This window comes from Loxodonta africana, chromosome 23 (genome assembly GCF_030014295.1).
Source record: "Loxodonta africana isolate mLoxAfr1 chromosome 23, mLoxAfr1.hap2, whole genome shotgun sequence".
Taxonomy (NCBI): Eukaryota; Metazoa; Chordata; class Mammalia; order Proboscidea; family Elephantidae; genus Loxodonta; species Loxodonta africana.
Window position 1 is genome coordinate 25,163,717 of NC_087364.1, and position 22,333 is coordinate 25,186,049.

The 22,333-nt window shown below is 37.1% G+C and overlaps 1 protein-coding gene across 1 annotated transcript in view; it reads right to left on the reverse strand.

Moving 5' to 3' along the window:
* Positions 1–1,527: 1,527 nt before the first annotated feature.
* Positions 1,528–22,333, reverse strand: part of SGCG (sarcoglycan gamma) — a 182,219-nt gene continuing 161,413 nt past the window's right edge. The window contains exons 6-7 of the mRNA XM_003414028.3: positions 5,078–5,201; positions 1,528–2,525 (exon numbers count right to left, since the gene is read on the reverse strand). Of these exons, the coding sequence (XP_003414076.2) occupies positions 2,352–2,525; positions 5,078–5,201 (298 nt within the window). The 3' untranslated portion in view covers positions 1,528–2,351. The remainder of the gene's footprint in view (positions 2,526–5,077; positions 5,202–22,333) is intronic.

Sequence of the window (22,333 nt, forward strand, 5' to 3'; positions counted from 1 at the left end):
TATAATGTGTTTAAGAAGCCATGTTTATGTAATACATTTTAGAATATAGCCTATCTAAAAGTTTTGATTCTAACCAAGAATAAATCCCTTATTACTCTAGAGAAGGCCAAAAAAAAAAAAAAAAACCCCGTTGCCGTCAAGTTGATTCCAACTCAGTGATGTTCTAGGACAGAGTAGAACTGCCCCACAGAGTTTCCAAGGAGCACCTGGTGAATTCAAACTGCTGACCTTTTTGTTAGCAGCCGTAGCACCTAACCACTATGCTACCAGGGTTTCCAAGCAGCTACGTGTTTATCCATAATAGCTTTTTCAAGTTGATTCCATATAACTTGTTGCCATCAAGTTGATTCCGACTCATAGCGACCCTATAGGACAGAGTAGAACTGCCCCGTAGAGTTTCCAAGGAGCACCTAGCGGATTCCAGCTACCGACCCTTTGGCTAGCAGCTGTAGCACTTACCACTACACCACCAGGGCTTCCATATAGCAAGCAAAAAACTAAGACTTATTCAAAAGGTTCTGTTCTCCATGCTTTCTCCTTGGTACTTTTTCTTGACTTTATCATGTGAGCACCATTTTTTTTGATGTGTATTACGAGAACCAATTTGTCGATCTTCCATGATAATCTTATTTTATATCAGCCGGGCTTTCAGACATTGTTTTGCAGAACTAAAATATTGGAACAAGAGAGTAAATGTGACACACACAAAAAAACGATTTCATCTTTTTTTAATTGAGATACCATAGTAAGGAAGAAGTCATTCATTTTAAAAATCAAGGGTTAACTACATGGAAAAGGTGAATAGCAATGTACGTCTAAAAGTGGCTACCCCCTCATGAACCTTGAGTATTTAGAGTTGAGCTTACTCATAACTGCTTAGGAAGCACTGTGCAATTCCAAGTGTCTATGCATACTAGCAATTTAAAAATTGGGGAGTTGTTAACAACTGGGCTACGCACCTAAATGAACACCTTATCAAAACAGCATTGACATGAAGAGCTGACTTCTACTTTCTCTTGTTCTGAGACTGTAGAAAGTGAATTTGAGTTTGTGTTTATAGACAGAAATCCTGTAATTAAAAAGTTGCAATGCTGTTGGTCCTACTACATCTTGAGTTGTTTTGGGATTCTGAATTATAACAACTGGTTTAAAAACAAAACAATGAAGTCTACCACTTTTGTGAAGGGCCTTTTGCAAAGTGAGTGGCTTACACAAAAACTAACGTGTTTTCATAGGCTCATAGTATTCTGTTTGATTTCTGTAGGAACTTACACAACCAAATGGCACTAAATATTATTTTCAAAAACTGTGGAAGTCCGGTTCTAGGAAGTTAAAATCATCTCAACTACTGTGATAGGTACAGAGGCTGTGCAGTTAGGAGTCCCACCATTTAATAGCCATTTGATCTTGTTGGATGACAAAATCCCTCTGGACTTCAGTTTCTTCATTTGTCAGATGAATACTATCATATTTATGCAGTTATCAGATAGATTGTTGCTTTGGATAGAATGAGAACATATCAAAAGGCTGTGCAAATTTAGGGTCACAGTTTAGTATTTCAGTAGATATTTTGTGATTGTGTAAATGACTTGTCCTATTTGAGCCTTCATATTATCACCAGTAACTTGAGGAAAAGTACTATCTACCTCAAAATGTTGTGAGGATTAAAGAAAGTAAGACATACTCTTAAACTTCGAAGACTGAAAAATGTAGGTTGATTTATTGCTCATTGACTATAAATAAACCATGATTCATTTTGTATAATTTATTCCTTTGATTACATCTTGAAAATCAGATCAACCTCAATGTGCATTCAAAACCTGAATATTTTCTCATGAAATCTGACACACTTTGCATTATACTCGAGGGAGAACTTGCTCACAGGTTTGAGTGATTAAAAGCAAACACTGCACAGGACTTCGGAGTCCTGTAGTAGTTACCAACATTACCTTGATGGGGAGTTAGATGTTCACAGTTGGCCATCATAAATCAGTTTCAAATAGCAACTCAACATTTCATAGTACATTTACGCACACAAAAGATGAGGAAAAGAAGCCATCATTTATTAATTGTTCTGATGAAAATTTGTTAACTCAGTGGAATAAACACAGCCCTTTGACAACTTGTTCGTTTAACATCCACATGCCATTTTGAAACCGTGTACTTTTGTCCGAATATTTTTGTTGGTGAGTTTTTCTTTCTGAGTTCCTTTTAAAAGTGGATGCTTCTTTCCATCCACAGTCTCAGTCTTACAGGATGTAAAATTGCTTTCCAAGTTTGAAGTCTCAAAGTCAAGAATTTTTTAAGCTTTCTGAAAATTGTCCATGTACTCTGTGGAAGATGCAGATGGTTTAGAGACAGACATGGCTGTTTTCCTGGCACGTGGTACCCACACCAGCCACAGACAGGTAAAGTTTCCCATCTGGACAAACACAGATTTCATAGAGTCTCTGTGAGCTGCCAGAGGGACCCCCAGTCCCTTGAACCAACTTGGGCAGACATACAGTTTCAGCATCCAGCACAAGCTGTGTCAGAGAAAACAAGAGATGGAACGTTAAAGGAGTGAACATGGTAAATAAAATTCATGTGCCAAATGTTCCAAACAAAGCAGTGTTTGTTCTCCTCAGAGGAAATTAAACAGGTGCTCGACTTTATTTAATTCATATTCTAATTACCTGATTATTTCATAGCCTAATTCTATTTTACATTCAGGCAGGCGCTTAACAATCGGTTCTCCAAATTGGAGGAAAACCAGATTTCTGTTTACCTACTGTGTTAGTCCAGCTAGGATAAATGACCAATGTGACAACATGTTTTGCTCTTACAGTTTGTATGTCAATAAGCTGGATTGTTCTTCAGTTCTAATATGTTACATGTCTAAAAATACCTTTCAGACTTACTTGACACAAATGATAGAATTCTTGTGCTGATTCTCATTTACCTGGTGATCCACTTTGACTTTATATTGATCATCTTTTCCTGCCCATTAAGATAAAGTACAACCACAGAAATATATTCATTTTACTAATTTTTTAACTGTGAGTGCTGAAATTTATCCTGATTGTATTTTCCTATGAAAGGCAATTGGATTCATCCGATTAGCTACTGACCATCTCCCTGACTTCTTACTATTATTTAAACTTTGTCTTGCATACTTCGGACACATTATCAGGAAGGACTATTCCCTGCGGAAAAGGGCATCATGGTTGGTAAAGTAGAGGGTCGGCGAAAAAGAGGAAGACCCTCTACCAGATAGGTTGACACAGTGGCTCAAACAGCAATGGTTGTGAGGATGGTGCAGGACTGGGCAGTGTTTCATTTTGTTGTACATAGGATCTTTGTGTCAGAACCAACTCAATGGCACCTAACAACAACAACAAAACTCCACTGCCTTCTATTAGGTGCTGAGAAGCAGTAGACATATACCTAAATCCAATTAAAATAAAATGAGAGGGATTGGATTTTTTTTTTGTCATATTATAATTTAAACCAAATTGCAAGAACATGGCCATTGGTTGAGGATTGGAAATCTATTTGATAACCGAAGGAAATAAGAATCATCATGGTGAGTAGTGAAACCTTTAGGCATCCCAGGGTACTGGCTTATTAGAAGGAATTAAATATGTTGTGGGTTGACATATGCCTTGTCAACTAGGTTAGACACTTTATTATATGAAACCCCAACCATGAATTCCAATCTTCTATTAAACTGATATTTGCAGTCTGTATTCCCTCTTGGGAAGAAGGAATACAGAGAGCAGTGGGTGGGGCGATGTTAGCAGCATTACACACAAATGTTTTACTCTATGTTGTCTGGCACACAAAATAAAATAAATCAAATGGTATTATTTTTAAAAAGCAGAATCTATTTAGGTTAACGTCCAATGCTTTGGGTTCTTCGGGTACCTGCTTTCTCCTAAACATGCGTTTAGTTTGTTTGCTTTCCTCTATTTGTGGTTAATTGGTCAATATTTTCCTCCTTACTTATTTTTCTACCCTTCGAGGAAACTCCAACAACTGGTAATCCACATGCTGATTTATTGCTTATTTTCTTCTGCCTTTGTGGGAAAATATCTGTTGGGAGACCTGAATCTCTTCATTTTGTGTAGCGCCTGTGTGTGATATGTTTTGAGTGGGATTGGGAAGGAGCTATGGGGATTCATTACGACTCTCATTGCACAAAAGGCAATTTATTCCACCACATTTCACCAGGCACTGGCAGTATAAACAATACAATCTATGCAACTCCTTTGAAATTGGTAACAAGACGGAAGCATTTAAAAGAAAATCCATGGGCTAATGTCTTATTTTGGGCCCATTTATACATATAAAAATCGCTAGGGGTAGGCTAAGAAAAAACACAATCAATTGTTTATACAAATCTGTAATATGGCATCATATGTTTGGACTCCAGCTTAGAAACCAAAACTTTGATTTTCTTCTAGAGCTTTTAAAAACATTCCTAGAGTGCATAATTTTCTGGCTGACTTAAACTGAGCATTTTTCTTTTTTTACTAAGGAAGGTCCCATATGGTGACCAAAAAAAAAAAAAAAAAAAACCAAACCCATTGCCTTCAAGTCGATTCCAACTCATAGCGACCCTATAGGATGGAGTAGAACTGCCCCATAGAGTTTCCAAGGAGCACCTGGTGGATTTGAACTGCTGGCCCTTCAGATAGCAGCCATAGCTCTTATCCACTACGCCACCAGGGTTTCCGGTATGGTGACAACCATGTTAAAAGAAGTTGAATCACTGGGAAATGGCAAGATTGATATTCTCTGTAGGCTTTCAAAGTCTGTAATTTTTTTTTCAAAGTTGAAATTAACAAGTGACTTGATAGCGCAAAAACCAATCAAATAAAGCTCTCAAGGTCTAAAAAAGAGCTATTTTAACTTTTCTTGGTCTCTCTTTCAAAGCTAAATTGTCTTTTGGATTCTTGTAACATTTTCTACTTTACACCTACCATAATTTTTCTTTAAAAATGACCCCAAAATTTAATGTATAGCTACCTTAATGGACATGATATTCAAGAGTGTCATTAGGACATATAATAGGAGCTTGATCTATCGAGCTTACCATTCCATCACTACTATGAAATTTGATATCCATTTGAGAGAGGGCCTCAATTTTCCCAGCATGTGCTTCAATATGAATGCCCCTGGGTGCATCCATGCTTAGACTCCTTGTAGGGGATTCTAACCTGAGAAGAGGAAAAAGAAACAAAGAAAAAATAGCATATATATACCCAGTAAGCCCTCAAAGAACAGCTGAGCATAGAAAGCATAATAATGCAGTGTATAGAATCTTCATGTCTTTCTTAAATACTAATCCACTGTGCATTATTCATTGCTAAATCCAGAAATAATATGTAGTGAAGAAATAAACTTCCCACCAGACAGAGCATATGAAATTGTCACTTCTAAAAACATAAAAAATTAGGCAGTCATGTGTCTACGCAGTAGTCTTAGGTGGCATGGCTAAGCATTGTGCCGGCCTTTCTGCACACCTAGCTAGAAGAAAATGGCGATTGTGAACAGCTTTGTAAACATTTTTGTTTATTAAAATGAAAACTTGTTTGAGAAAAAGATTTAAGGACAGCACATGTATTTGCTACATGTTCATGAGATAGAATATAATTTTTGCCTTTAGGTTTTATTTGTGCTCTTTTTTTTTAATTTGGGAAGATTACAAGCTGTTATTAAACAACAATAGCAAAATGATCTGAATATGACCAATTACTGTTTTTTAAACCATATTACTATATGATGCTTCTAGAGGAGCTTATTTCCTACTCTTTGCATCATTTCTAGCCTTGATGATAAGATAGTTCAATACAGGTTAAGACATGTTTTACCAAAAGGTTACAATTAGAATGCTTCAAAGTATCCATTTTCATGAATATGTTAGTGGTAGACACATCTTATGTCTTCTCAAGACATAAGACACAGACTTTACTTTCAAGAATTTGATTTAATCTCTTCTTGTTAATTCCAATAAAGACATGTACAGAAGACTTAGAAGTTGACTTTGAGAGACTTCACAATTGATTGATGTTATAAAAAATACAATAGAGATGATTTGGTTGCTAAAGCAGGTGAATTTTAAGTCATGCTACTTTTAAATAAAATAAATAGAATTCAGTAGTTTCTCAAATCTTTGCCTATATTCATTTTTAATTGAATTTATTGAATATGACTAGTCAACCAATCATTTATGCCATTGTGATTTATTTCTCATGTCATTATAGTGTCATTTAAAGTAACAGAAGCTATGGAAAAAGTATGGATAGTATTTTAATTTGGGGGCTCTTCTCAGCCTAAAATTAAATCTAAATTAAAAAAAATATTATGAGACCAGGAAATATAAATACAAATATAACAGGAAAACATAGTCACTTATTGGAAAAAAAGTTCATGGGATTATTAGTGGATGATGAATGGATAATTTACATACCATACACCAATTTTCAATTTTCAAAAAGTTAGAATCTGAGGAATATAGTCAGTGTTAAAACTAAACTGAGCATGATTTTATATTTCTCTAGAGATTTTTCAAAATTATCTTAAATGTGTTTTTTGGTTCCATAATTTTTTCAAACATCACATTTGGAAAATCAATTTAATACAAACTAACAGTTCTGTGTTTATAAGTACTGCCATTAAAATTACATTAGAAAATGAAAACTGATTGTTGTTGCTGTTAGGTGCTATTGGGTCGGTTCTGACTCTTAATGATCCTGTGTACAACAGAACAAAACACTGCCCTATCCTGCACCATGCTCACAATTGTTGCTATGTTTGAGCCCAGTTTTTGCAGCCACTGTGTCAATCTATCTAGTGGAGCGTCCTCCTCTTTTTCACTGACCCTCTACTTTACCAACCATGATGTCCTTCTCCAAGGAATGCTCCCTCCTGATAACAAGTCCAAAGCATGTGAGACAAGGTCTCGCCATCCTCTTTTCTAAGGAGCATTCTGGCTGTACTGATTCCAAGACAGCTTTGTTGGTCCTCCTGGCAGTCCATAGTATATTCAATATTCGTCATCGACATCATAATTCAAATTCATCAGTTCTTCTTCCATCTTCCTTATTCATTGTCCAGTTTTCCCATGCATATGACTTGGGTCAGGCACACCTTAGTCCTCAAGGTGACATCTTTGCTTTTTAACACTTTAAAGAGATCTTTTGCAGCCGATTTGTCCAATGCAATATGTCATTTGATTTCTTGACTGCTGTTTTTGTGGTCATCGATTGTGGATCCAAGTAAAATGAAATCCTTGACAACTTCAATCTTTTCTTCCTTTATCATGATGTTGCTTATTGGTCCAGTTGTGAAAATTTTTGTTTTCTTTATGAGGTGTAGTCCATACTGAAGGCTGTGGTCTTTGATCTTTATAAGTAAGTGTTTCCTCTTCACTTTCAGCAAGCAAGGTTGTGTCATCTGCATATTGCAGGTTGTTAATGAACCTTCCTCCAATTCTGATGCCATTTTCTTCTTCATACAGCCCAGCATCTCAGATTATTTGTTCAGCATACCCATTAAATAAATATGGTGAAAGGATACAACACTGACACACACCTTTCCTGATTTTAAGCCATACATTATCCCCTTGTGCTGTTTGAATGACTGCCTCTTAGTTTATGTACAGGTTCCTCATACACATGAATAAGTATTCTAGAAGTCCCATTCTTCCCAATGTTATCCATAATTTGTTATGATCCATTACAAAAGCATATTGCATAGTCAATAAAACACAAGTAAACATCATTCTGGTATTCTCTGCTTTTAGCCAAAATCCATCTGACGTTAGTAATGATATCCCTCATTCCACATCCTCTACTGAATCTGGCTTGAATTTCTGGCAGTTTTCTGTCAGTATATTGCTGCAGCCATTCTTGAATTATCTTCAACAAAATTTTACTTGTGTGTGACATTGATGATATTGTTTGATAATTTCTGCATTTTGTTCTATCATCTTTCTTTGGAAAGGCTACAAATATGGATCTTTTCCCATTGGTTGGCCAGGTAGCTGTCTTCTAAATTTCTTGGCATAGATGAGTGAGTGCTTCCAGAGTTGCCTGTTAAATCCATTTGTTGAAACATCTCAATTGGTATTCCGTCAGTTCCTGGAGCCTTGTTTTTCAGCAATGCCTTCAGTTCAGCTTGAATTTCTTCCTTCATTACCATTGGTTCTTGATCATATGCTACCTCCTGAAATAGCTGAATGTCAACCAATTCTTTTCAGTACAGTGACTCTGTATATTCCTTCTATCTTTTTTCGATGCTTCCTGATGGAGTCCTTCAGTACTGGCACTCAAGGCTTGAATTTTTTCTTCAGTTCTTTCAGCTTGAGAAATGCTCAGTGTATTCTTCCCTTTTGGTTCTCTAACTCCAAGTCTTTGCACATTTCGTTATAATGTTTTACTTTGTCTTTTTGAGCTGCCCTTTGAAATCTTCTGTTCAGTTTTTTACTTCATCATTTCTTTAGAAAACTGATTAACACTACCATAACTTACTATGGTGTTTTTAAGATCTCACTACATGGTTTCAAGTACAATTATTCTTTAAATTTTGTCCCTTTCTAATTGTCAAAGGACCAAAACCAGTCAGATTTCCTCCTCTGAGAGAAAATACATAAGGCTTTTTGAAGCTGAGCAGTGAGCATCTTGTGGGCTTTAATGAATTGGCATCAAGACCAATTTCACCGTGTTGCATTTTCACAGCTATAGGCATAAGAGATGGATTTCAGCTTATAAAGATTTCTCTTTGGTAAGCTGTTAGGGAGAATTCTATTGAGTATGAAATTTGTAAGAATCCGGGGGCACCAGGAGGGGAAGAAGAAGAAGCCAGTAGAGTGAGATTAAAGGTGGCTAATCGCCTAAGGTTTCAGAAGCAACGGGAGAGGATAGGCCCAAGGGCATAGGTGGTGGGTTAGCTTGGAAAGATAAAGCTCACCTTTTCCTCCACAATTTCATAAAAGGAGGAGAACATGCAAATTCAGAGTAAACTTTAGAATTGGAAAGGAGAAAAGTCGAAAGAAGTTGTTGGATGACTTAAATGATCTGCCAGGGGTGAAGGTCATGGTGGTAGGTTTGAAGCCCAGGGGAGGGAAAAAAATAATTTCACTTTCTAAAATCTAATTTCTAATTTGAGAGTTTAGATACAAAGCTTAACTAAAAATAAAGTAAAATACCATCTTGCATCATTTAGGGACTGTTGAGTTTTTAATATTCAACTTCATAAATTTTATCATGAATACACGCATGAGGTATTCTAGATCAGAGATAGATTTCTTATTAAGCACCCCACAGTAAATAAGTGCGTCAGCCTCTCTTTGACCTAGTCTTTAACCATAGGGCAATGTGATGACAGCCAGGTCAATTGTCTTACACAAGCAGCCAGACACCCCAGTGAGGAGGAGGAGAAAGAAGAATTTTCCCTGCTTATAAAGGTGAAGGAATCCCTGGGTGGTACAAATGATTAGTTGCTCAGTTACTAACCAAAAAGTTGGCAATTCAAGACCACCAAGAGGGACCTTAGAAGAAAAGCATGGTGATTTACTTCCCAAATATCAGCCATTGAAAATCTTATGGAGCACAGTTTTAGCCATAGAAATCGTATGGAGCACAGTTCTACTCTGACACACATGGGGTAGCCGTGAGTTGGAATTGACTCCATGGCAACTGATTGTAAAGAGAAAAAAAGCAGCAGTTGCTCTCCCCTCTCGAAAGGGTCTCCTCCTTATTTCAGACTTTCGATATATAAATAAATTCTCTCCAATAATCAGATCGAATGGTTAAGCAATGCCCTACTAGCCAAAATGTTGGCAGTTCAAAACCACCTATAGGTGCCTTGGAAGACAGAATTGGTGATGTGCTTCTGAAAGGTCACAGCCTTTAGAACCCTATGGAGCAGTTCTACTCTGTACATATGGGGTCACCGTGAGTCAGAACCGACTCAGCGGCAACTAACAACAACAGCAGAGATGTATCTAGTTCCTGGGCTTCATTTCTCCTTGAAATATAAATACTGAGGAAGATAGCCACTCCAGCCTTCTTGCAATTTGAGGACTTAACCTAGGAAGCCAGGCCTGGACTGTAACCATTTGGCCATCTCTAGGAGATTAAGAGAAAATTCGAGCAATTAACTAGACAAATACCTACAGATCTAATTCTTATGGTATGTGAATAAGTCGAAGGCAGCTAAGGCTTTTGCAGGAACACTGAAAAATCCAGGGAAGTTTTATTTCCCCACAGGAATTATAGTTGCATAAGATTTGTTTTTTATTGTTAGCAGTTTTGCACAAAGAAGGGTGGAGGGTGGAGGCCAGGAAGGAGTGTCCCAGGCAGGTATGGGCAAATTCCTTATGTTCATGTATTCAAATTCATGTGTTCAAGAAACTAGAATAAGTTGAATATGTTTCAGGTTTAGAAGGGAGAAGGCGAGAGTAAGGAGGATAAGGTTGGAGAGGTAGGCATGGGCCAGGTCATGCAAGGAATACTAGACTATGATAACTGTATTTGTCTTTAATTTCAAAGTGGTGCCAAATAATTTATTCATTCATTTAACAAACATTTATTAAGTGCCTATTATGTGCACTTCTAGATTTGTAAGGAAACTGTGGGGACAAGGCAGGCAAGTTTCCTGCCCTTATAGATCTAACATTCAAGCAGTTAGTTTAAAGGACATAAATAGAGGAATGACAATATTCAATTTTTTGTCTTAAGGATATCACTCTAAAATTCTGGTCACGATGGATTGTTGGGGCCCATGGAGACAATGGGCAGATACATACTATAAATGCTGGTATTTTAAATTTCTACAGGGAAAGAGTTGTGGTCTACTGTGGGGTGGAGTTGGAGACCTTGAAATGGGCTCCCTGCATACAGGTAGGAGTTTAGACACAGCAGCAACAAAACTCTAAAGGAGGCTGCTGATTCTGTGATGTTAGAAGAGACAGTAACAAATCCTGGATTAGTGTGGAACCCAAATCCACACTATTCAGGCTTTGTATAAACCCCAAACTGAGGAATACATATGAAAACTGGTATCAGAACAATGACCCCTGCAGGTAAAACTGACATTTATGGCAAATTCAGGACTCTCTATATTTATGGAAAATGCAGATGCAAGCTGCTGACGATGAGCTTACAGACAAATTTTCAAAACACGTGAGAGAATCTAACAACATGAGGAAATAGAGCCGTCAGAAAGGAATTGAAAAGATAATTAAGTTTAAGATTATTCAAAGAGATAAATTAATAACTCAAAACAAGATTAGAATATGAGAGACAGATCTAAAAACCAGATTGCTGTTGTTGTTGTTTAGGTGCTGTCAAGCTGGTTTCAACTCATAGAAACCCTGTGTACAACAGAAGGAAGCACTGCCTGGTTCTGCACCATTCTCACAATCGTTGCTATGTTTGAGACCATTGTTGCAGCCCCAGTGTCAATTCATCTCGTTTGAGATCTTCTTCTTTTTTGCTGACCCTCTATTTTACCAAGCATGATATCCTTCTCCAGGAATTGATCCCTCCTGATAACATGTCTAAAAAATATTAGATGAAGTCTCGTCATCCTTACTTCTAAGGAGCATTCTGGTTGTACTTCTTCCAGGACAGATTTGTTTGTTCTTCTGGCAGATCATGGTATATTCAATATAAAACCCAAAACCAAACCTGTTGTTGTTCAGTTGATTTCAACTCATAGTGACCCTATAGGACAGAGTAGAAATGCCCCATAGAGTTTCCAAGGAGTGCCTGGTGGATTGGAACTGCCGACCCTTTGGTTAGCAGCCGTGGCACTTAACCAGTATGCCACCAGGGTTTCCCATATTCAATATAAGCAGTATTAAATGAGTATGGATTGCACCTCAACATAAAGAAAACAAAAATTCTCACAAATGGACCAATGAGCAACATCATGATAAATGGAGAAAAGATTGAAGTTGTCAAGGATTTCATTTTACTTGGATCCACAATCAACACCCATGGACAACAGTCAAGAAATCAAATGACAAATTGCATTAGGCAAATCTGCTGCAAAGGGCCTCTTTAAAGTGTTGAAAAGTGACGATGTCACATTGAAGACTAAGGTATGCCTGACCCAAGCCGTGGTATTTTCAATCACATCATATGCACATGAAAGCTGGACCATGAATAAGGAAGACTGAAGGAGAACAGACACCTTTGAATTGTGGTGTTGGTGAAGAATATTGAATATACCATGAATTGTCAAAAGAATGAACAAATCTGTCTTGGAGGCAATACAACCAGAATGTTCCTTAGAAGCAAGGATGGCGAGACTGTGTCTTACGTACTTTGGATATGTTGTCAGGAGGGATCAGCTCCTGGAGAAGGACATCATGCTTGGCAAAGTACAGGGTCAGTAAAAAGAGGAAGACCCTCAGCGAGGTGGATTGGCACAGTGGCTGCAACAATGAGCTCAAGCATAACAACAATTTTAAGGATGGCACAGGACTGGGCAGCATTTCGTTCTATTGTGCACAGGTTCACTATGAGTCAGAACCGACTCGACGGCACCTGATAACAATAATGACAAACGAGTAGAATTTAATTTTAGTAATAAAATAATAATAATAATTAGAGTCCTCTGGTGGGTTAAATAGTAGACACGGCATATATGAAAAGAGATTGAGAAACTGAAATGTAGATTTAGAAATTCAGTGAGAAGACAAAAACTGTTAAATCTGAAATGTAAGAGACAAGGAGAATAGAAAATGAACTTCCGATATAAGTCCATAGATGAAGTGACAGAAGGAGGGACTAGAGCAAATGTTCTTAACCTCTTTGTGCCATGGACCATTTGACACTCTGATGAAGCCCACATATTTAATGTTTTTAAACACATAAAACAGAGCACATAGAATAACAAAGGAAACTAATAACAGTTAAATACAGGTATAAAATAGTTTAAAAATGTGTGATAGTATAATTTATGAGCTTATTTAGCAATTCATTAAATCAGATCTAGGGAGTAGTAGGTCTTATAATTACTATAATTTCAAGCAGTGAAGAACATGAGAAGTATTTTGAGATATCTTCTACAACTTTAAATATGATATGAAATTATCAGTGGCTTCTACTGGTGAAAAAGTCAAAGGAACTGCTAATAGTAATGTAGTTTGTTGCCTAATAATTGAAGGAAATTCTAAATATCAGCTAGAAGTCTGTGGAAAGAAGGAATTCACCATCCAAAATCATAAACTCATTGCATTCTATTCTTGGACCACAAGAAGAAAATCCCTACTAGAGAATGAGGGAAAGACAATATATACAGAGGTAACAGCGAATAATTTTCCAGAATTGAAAAATAACATGAGTTCCTCAAATTGGGAAAAATTCACCAATACCCATGTATAAATTAAAACATATCCACACCAAAACACTTTATGGTGAAACTGCAGAACAGTAAAATTAAAGAGAAAACCTGACAAGTTTTCAGAGTGAAAGGACAGATTACCTATAAAGAATTAAAATACATTAATGAGTAATATCTTATAAGCTGATGGAAAATTATGATCAGCTTAGAAGCCCAGACTGGTTTAACTAGCATATATATTTGAAGGAACTAGACATTTTTGGAAACATATGGAAAAAGTTTGCTACCTGCAGAAAGAAGTAATTATGGAATTAAACCCATAGAAAGGAGTATTTTTTAAAAATTCTGTGGCTATTAAAGAAATCAATAAAATGTGTTTGTAAAGCTAATTAAGTATTCAATAAAACTGAAAGATTAGTAAAAACAAAGTTGTAACAAAATATTTGAAAGCATAGAAAGGAAAGTTTGGATAAAAATAACTTTCTTAATTCCTTGTTATATTTAAGAAGATAATGGTATTGATTTCAACTTAGTTAAAATGTATTAATTTGTCTCCATGAGCATAAAAAAGGATACTCATTAAAAGAAGAAAAATAAAACCATTAGAGAGAAAAATGAGTGAGGGAAAATAAAGAAAACTTTATTAAACCAACAAAAGGTAAGTAGGGAGAAAAAGTGAAAAGAGAGCACAATAAATAAAAACATAGGATAAAATGTGTTCAGATAAATCAGTAATCACAGTAAATATAATAACCCAATAAATATAAATGGATTAAATTCACCTAGAAACTTTTGTGTGTGTGTAGGTGAAGGGGGAATTAAAAGAAGACCCCAAATTGAGAATTGTCCAAAAAATATTGAAAATATAATGTTAGGAAAAGGTACATCAGGGAAAATACTAACCAAAAGAAAGCAAGTATAGGCATAGCAATTTCAATATCAGAAAAATAAGGGTAAAATGTAGATGTTACTTAAGGATTAAAAGGAAAAAGTCACAAGAAGATTAATTGTGAATATTTATTCATCTAAAAATTAAAGCAAATGAAAACATTGATAACACCAAAGTCATGGTAGGAGTTTTAATATACCTGTCTGAGAAACTGGTGAGGAAAGAAGATAAAACATAGTAAGGATACACAAGATATTAACAATTCAATTCATAAGGTTGGCCTAATGACCGCATACATATATAAACCTTGCACTAAATTAAAAGAGAATATACTTTACCATACAGGATTTATGAATAACTCTATGCCAACAATTTTTACAACCTCAAGTGTCAAGGAAAAATTTCTAACAACAACTAAAAACCAAAATGGACCTAAGAAACAGAAAAAACTAAGAGAGAAACTTCATTAAAGTAATTGAATTAGTAGTGAAAAAATTCAGTCCACCAAAAAGCACTGGTTCTTTGATTACACAGATGAGTTCATATCAACCTTCAATTGCTCTTATAATACTGTTTCAAAACTAGAGAAAGGAGAGTTGAAAAAAGACTAAAATAGAACCTTTCTAACCAGATAACAAATATTCTCAAACCTATGGCAGAAATCATAATTAGAAACCTTAAAAACATTTCTCAAACTCAGGAACTAGACACAGATGTCTATTATTACTCTTATTCAACATATCCACCACATGTCTGTCAGTTTGTCCTACTATGGTGGTTTGCATGTTGCTGTGATACTGGAAGCTTTGCCACTGGTATTTCAAATACCAGTAGGGTCACCCACAGTGGACAGGTTTCAGTGGAGCTTCTAGACTAAGGCAGACTAGGAAGAAGGACCTGGTGGTCTACTGCTGAAAAAACTGGCTAGTGAAAGCCTTATGAATAGCAGTGGAACACTGTCTGACATAGTGCTGGAAATTAGCCTCTCAGGTAGGAAGGCACTCAAAATGGGACGGGGAAGAGCTGCATCCTCGAAAAGAGTCAGCTTTAATGGTGTGGATACAGTCAAGCTTTCAGGACCTTCATTTGCTGAAGTGGCATGAGTCAAAATGAGAAGAAACAGCTGCAAACATCCATTAATAATCAGAAGGTAGAATGTACAAAGTATGAATCTAGGAAAATTGGAAGTCTTCAAAAATGAAATAGAATGAATAAAGATCGATATCCCAGGCATTAGCGAGCTGAAATAGACTAGTATTGGTCATTTTGAATCGGACAATCATATGGTCTACTATGCCAGGAATGACAAATTGAAGAGGAATGGCATTGCATTTATTGTCAAAAAGAACATTTCAAAATCTATCCTGAAGTAAATGACATCAGTGATAGGATAATATCCTTATGCCTACATGGAAGACCAAGTAATATGACTATTATTCAAATTTATGCACCAACCACTAAGGCCAAAGAAGATATTGAAGATTTTTACCAACTTCTGCAGTCTGAAATTCATCAAACACTCAATCAAGGTGCAAAGATAATTACTGGTGATTGGAATGAGGAAGGTGGAAGCAAAAAAGGAGGGTTGGTAGTTGAAAAATAAGGCCTTGGTGATAGAAATGACACTGAAGATCACATGATAGAATTTTCAAGACCAATGACTTCTTCCTTGCAAATACCCGTTTTCAACAACATAAACAGTGCCTATACAAGTGGACCTTGCCAGATGGAATACACAGGAATCAAATCGACTATATCTGTGGAAAGACATGATGAAAATGCTCAATATCATCAGTCAGAACAAGGGCAGGGGCCTACTGCAGAACAGACCATCAATTGCTCATATGCAAGTTCAAGATGAAATTGAAGAAAATTAGAACAAGTCTACGAGAATCAAAGTACAACATTGAGTATGTATCACCTGAATTTAGAGACCATCTCAAGAACAGATTTGACGCATTGAGCACGAATGACTGAAGACCAGATGAGTTGTGGAATGACATCAAGGACATCATACATGAAGAAATCAAGAGGTCATTAAAAAGAATGAAAAGACCAAAATGGATGTCAGAAGAGACTCTGAAGCTTGCTCTTGAACATAAAACAAACAAACAAAAAAACCCAAACCCAGTGCCGTCGAGTCAATTCCGACTCACAGCAACCCTATATAAAAAAAAATAGAGTAGCTAAAATGAAGGAAGAAATGATGGAGTAAAAGAGCTGAACAGAAGATTTCAAAGGGTGGCTCAAGAACACACAGTATTATAATGAAATGTGCAAAGACCTGGAGATAAAAACCAAAAGGGATTAACTCGTTCAGCATTTCTGAAGCTCAAAGAACTGAAGAAAAAATTCGAACCTCGAGTTCCAACATTGAAGGATTCTATGTGAAAAATATTAAATGACACAGGAAGCATCAAAAGAAGATGGAAGAATTGGTTTACATTTAACCACTTCAGGAGGTAGCATATGATCAGAGCTGATGGTACTGAAGGAAGAGGTCCAAGATGTACTGAAGGGCCTGGTGAAAAACAAAGCTCCAGGAATTGACAGAATACCAATTGAGTTTCAACTAATTGAGTTTCCAGCAAAGCTGGAAGTGCTCACTTGTCTATGCCAAGAAATTCGAAGACAGCCATCTGACCAACTAACTGGAAGAGATTCATATTTGTGACCATTCCAAAGAAAGGTGATCCAACAAAATTCAGAAATTATCGAACAATATCATTAATGTCACATGCAAGTTAACATTTTGCTGAAGATAATTCAAAAGCAGTTGCAGCAGTACATCGACAGGGAACTGCCAGAAATTCCAGCCAGATTCAGAAGAGAATGTGAAGCTAGGGATGTCATGGCTGCTATCCGATGGATCTTGCCTGAAAGCAGAGAATACCAGAAAGATGTTTCCCTGTGTTTTAATGACTATGCAAAGGCATTCGCTTGTGTGGATCATAATACATATAGATAACATTGTGAAGAATGGAATTCCAGTACACTTAATTGTGCTCACAAGGAATTTGTACATAGACCAAGAAGCAGTCATTCGAACAGAACATGTGGATACTGCATGGTTTAAAGTCAGGGTTGTATCCATTCAATCTTTATGCTGATCAAATAATCCAAGACACTGGAGTATATGAAGAACGAGGCATCACGAGTGGAGGAAGACTCATTAACAACTTGCAATATGCAGGTGACACAATGTTGTTTAGGGGAAGTGAAGAGGACTTGAAGCATTTACTGATGAAGATCAGTATGTGTCTGTCAGTTTGTGGCTTGCATGTTGCTGTGGTGCTGGAAGCTATGCCACTGATATTCAAAAACCAGCAGGGTCACCCATGGAGGACAGGTTTCAGCTGAGCTTCCAGACTAAGACAGGCTAGGAAGAATGACCTGGCAGTCTACTTCTGAGAAGAAGTAGCCAGTGAAAACCTTACAAACAGTAGTGGAACGTTGTCTGATATAGTGTTGGAAAATGAACCCCCTAGGCTGGAAGGCACTCAAAAGAAAAGAGCTGCCTCCTCAAAATAGAGTTGACCTTAATGATGTGGATGGAGTAAAGTTTTCAGGACCTTTATTTGCTGATGTGGCATGACTCAAAACGAGAAGAAACAGCTGCAAACATCCATTAATAATCAGAACATGGGATGCATGAAGTATGAATCTAGGAAAATTGGAAATTGTCAAAATGAAATGGAATGCATAAACATCTGAAATGGACTGGTATTGGCCATTTTGAATTGGACAATCATATGGTCTACTAGGCCGGAATGACAGCTTGGAGAGGAATGGTATTGCATTCATCATCAAAAAGAACATTTCAAGATCTATCCTGAAGTACAATGCTGTCAGTGATAGGATAATATCCATACGCCTACAAGGAAGACCAGTTAATACGACTATTATTCAAATTTATGCACCAACCACGAAGGCCAAAGTTGAAGAAATTGAAGATTTTTACCAGCTTCTGCAGTCTGAAATTGATCGAACAGGCAATGAGGATGCATTGATAATTACTGGTGATTGGAATAAGATAGCTATATTTAAAGCACCTGTGATGTGCCATGCCTGATTCAATGTTCTTGGGAGCTTCAGGCTGTTAATTACAGAGGAGTGGGTCCATTATGAGATTGAGGGCATCTCTGAGATCTCTATTTCAGCGTCTGTGTAGTAAGTAGTATCTTATCTGTCAATCTTAAAAGGAATGAAAAGTTTCTATTTCTATTATATCTCAAAAAAAAAAAAAAAACTCCTCCTAGTTTAAAAGAAAAAATAGAACCACTGTAGTTGTAAGACTTTTCTGGAAGAAAAACTTACAAATTTGCCTTTGGAATGTTCATCGTTTACATCACGTATTTTATATTCCCAATTTAATAGTACTTTATAGTTCAAGAACTTGCTATGTCATGAATGAATTCTTGTCCAAGTATGTCCACCCTTTTTCTTCACATGGTAAAGTGGTATCTCTGAAAATAAAAGTATGAGAATTCAAATTTCTATTCATTATCAGATGAGACTTTTAACTCTTCAAGTTATTCAAACTTATTTCAATTGTTGAATTGCCTAAATTTGCTGTGGTTTTTGTTGTTTTGTGATTTTCAAGTAGACTTGAGATAGCCCATGATCAATGAAAAATAAATAGTTGGAATTAGGGGTATAATTATGCAAACCATGTTGGGTTAATTTAGAGCTCTATTTTCTATTAATCATGTATTTATAGATACTGATTTTTATCTGAAAGTATTTGGCCAGTATTAAAGTTAATTTATCCTTGTGGTATTCTGTTAAAATAAGCTTTTAGAAATTTAGTTCTACTAGAAGATGATGCTTGGACAGTAGGAAGGAAAAAAACTGTCAGGAAATTCACCGGGCTATATTTAAACCACCTGTGACATGCACTCACAGAAATTCATCAGGTTCATATGGTTCCATGGAGAATTATATTAAACGTTTAGAGACCAGACAGCCCCAATAGTCTACAAATTATTTCAGAGCATTGAAAATGGGGAAAAACTTCCTAATTCTTAAAGCCAGACTAACTTTGTTACCTAAACCTTATAAAGATAGCACATTAAAAAAAAAAAAAGAATATTACAGACCAGTATCACTTATGTATATAGATACAAATATACCAACCAAAACCAAACCCAGTGCCGTCGAGTCGATTCCAGCTCATAGCAATCCTATAGGACAGAGTAGAACTGCCCCATAGAGTTTCCAAGGAGCGCCTGGCCGATTTGAACTGCCAACCGTCTGGTTAGCAGCTGTAGCACTTAACCACTGCGCCACCAGGGTTTCCATACAAATATACATCTAAATAAAATATTAGCAAACAGACTGCAACACCACATTACAAAAATGATACACCATGGCCAAGTAGGATTTATTCCAGGCATGCAAGATTGGTTCATGAACTGTATGCACAAACACATGCCAGTTGCCTCAAAATTAAAAGCACTGATGAGACTTCTAGGATGAGGACTCTACTAGCCAATCTGATTGGGTCCTACACACACACACTTTACAAAGCGTTGGCAACTGAAAATCGTTATTATTATTTATAGAAGGTAAACAGTAAACACAAGAACAGATTACTTATAGAAAGCAACTGATAAATAAGAACAGATTTTAGGTAAACAGGTCTCCCTCTCAGCAGGTGTGCCGTCGGGTCAGGTTGGGTGTGACATGTCTGTATTCTCTGTCTCTCTCCACAGCTTTTCTTGGCTGAATCTGGCCTCCTGTGCTTGCCATTTCAGCTATCAGCCAGCAGCTTTAGGACAACTCTGGCCCAGTGCCAGAGTTAGGCAGCATCATGACAGCTCTTGAGGCAAAACTTTTACGGACAACCCCTGTAAGGCGTATGCCCAACTTCTGCTCTGTTGGTGACCTTCTGCCTGGAGGTGCCCAGCTTCATTCCATGGGCCAATTCGCCTACTGCCATGGTCTTGGCCTTCTCTGTGGGCCGACTGTGCCCCCAGCTGCTGTCTGCAGGTCTCGTGGTACCCACACTGGAACCACTGCTGCCATTTCTCTGCTGCTTGGGTCTGCTGTGCCTTCTGCCATCTCTCTGTCTTCAGTGTTACCAATCCAATGAGTGTCACCAGCTCAGTGTTACAGCCCTTGACCTGTATTACAGCACTTCTAGTAGGTTCTCAGTTCAAGATCTGTGTCAAAAAGACTCGATCCCCTCACAGCTCTTCTCCATAAGGAAACCTCATGTAAGCATCCAGATTTTAGGGTTTTTTATCAGTCACTAGATTTTTTTAGATGGGTCCCTCAGCCAATCTGGGTAAAGATCAGGCTGGGTAGGACCCCTAGCCTATCCCGTAAAATTCAACTACTGGGCAGGGGCCCCCCATCTAATCCATACAAAGGTGGACAGAAACCCAACCAGTCCCTTGTAAGCCACTTACGTGGATAGTAAATCAGCCAATCCATTACCAGATTGCCCCCTGACCAATCATTTTGGGAGAATTACAAACTCAGGGTCAGAAAGGCAACATAAAAGAAAACCCATTGCAACACAGTTCAATGCTAGAAAATTCATTAATATACCATATTCATAAATCTAAAACATATACATATATACACACACATATATAAGAGCCTTTGACAAATAACATTCATTCAACACAAAATAGAAATTTATATTTACTTTTTTAAACATTATAAAATACACATTCACATTATCTTTCTTAGTAGAGAAACACTAGAGGCATTTCCACTCATGCAGGAAAAAAGGAAGGATGTTCACTATTCCCATTTCTTTCTAACACTGTACTAAAGGTACTGAGAAATGGAATTAGACAAGAAAAGCATATTAGAGACATAAGAGTTGGAAATTAAGTTGTAAAACTATACTTACAGATAAGAAAATAGTATACCTGTAAAATCCTAGAGAATCAATGATCAAACAGACTCAAACAACTTAAAAAAAAATCAGTAAGGTAGGGAGACATAAAATTAACATACAGGAATCAGACTAGGAAGAAAGACCTGGAGACCTGCTTCTGAGAGCTGGCCAATGAAAACCCCATGGATCACAACAGAACATTGTACGACTTGTTTGCTTTGGACACACCATCAGGATCAATGGCTAGAGAAAGAGGATATCGTGTTTGGTGACGTAAAGGGCCAATGAGGGCGTGGGTGACCCTTGATGAGATGGACTGGTGCAGTGGCTGTAATGATGGACTTGAATATGCTGTCAACTGTGAGGATGACACGGGACCCGGCAATATTTCATTTTGTTGTACGTAAAGTCGCCATGAATCAGAGTTTACTGGAAGGCAGCTAATAACAACAATTTAAAAAGAAACTTTTCTTGAACTATTTTCTATTAATTGATTTATGTTCTTATCTTTATTATTTCTTCTTTCTTTAGTTTTCTCCAATTTCTTTTGGTGAATACTTAGTTTACTGATTTTCAGTACTTCCTTTTTAATTTTTTTCTTTTACTGTGCTTTAGATGAAAGTTTAGAGCTCAAGGTAATTTCTCATGCAAAAGTTTATACACATATTATTATGTGACATAACTTGAAATCTCCACAATGTGACAGCACACTCTGCCTTTCCACCCCAGGTTTCTTGTGTCCATTCAACCAGTTCCTGTCACTTGCTGCCTTCTCATCCTGTCTCTGGACAGGAGCCGCCCATTTGGTTTCATATATCTATCTGATTGAAATAAGAAGCAAACTCCTCACAATTATTAATTTTTGTTTTATAGTCCAGTCTAATCTTTGTCTGAAGAGCGGGATTCAGGGATGGTTTTAGTTCTGGGTTAACAGAGCATCTGGGGGCCATAGTTTCAGGAGTTTTTCCAGTTTCTGTCAGATCATTAAGTCTCATCTTTTTACAGGAATTTGAGTTCTGCTCTGCACTTTTCTCCGGCTCTGTCTGGGACTCTCTGTTGTGTTCCCTCTCAGGGAGGTTATTGGTGGTAGCCAGGTACTGTCTAGTTCTTCTAGTCTCAGGCCGATGGAGCCTCTGGTTTATGTGGCCCTTTTGTCTCTTAGGCAAATTTTTTCCTGTGTCTTTGGTGTTCTTCTTTCTCCTTTGCTCCAAGTGGGTTGGGAACAATTGATGCATCTTAGAAGGCCACTT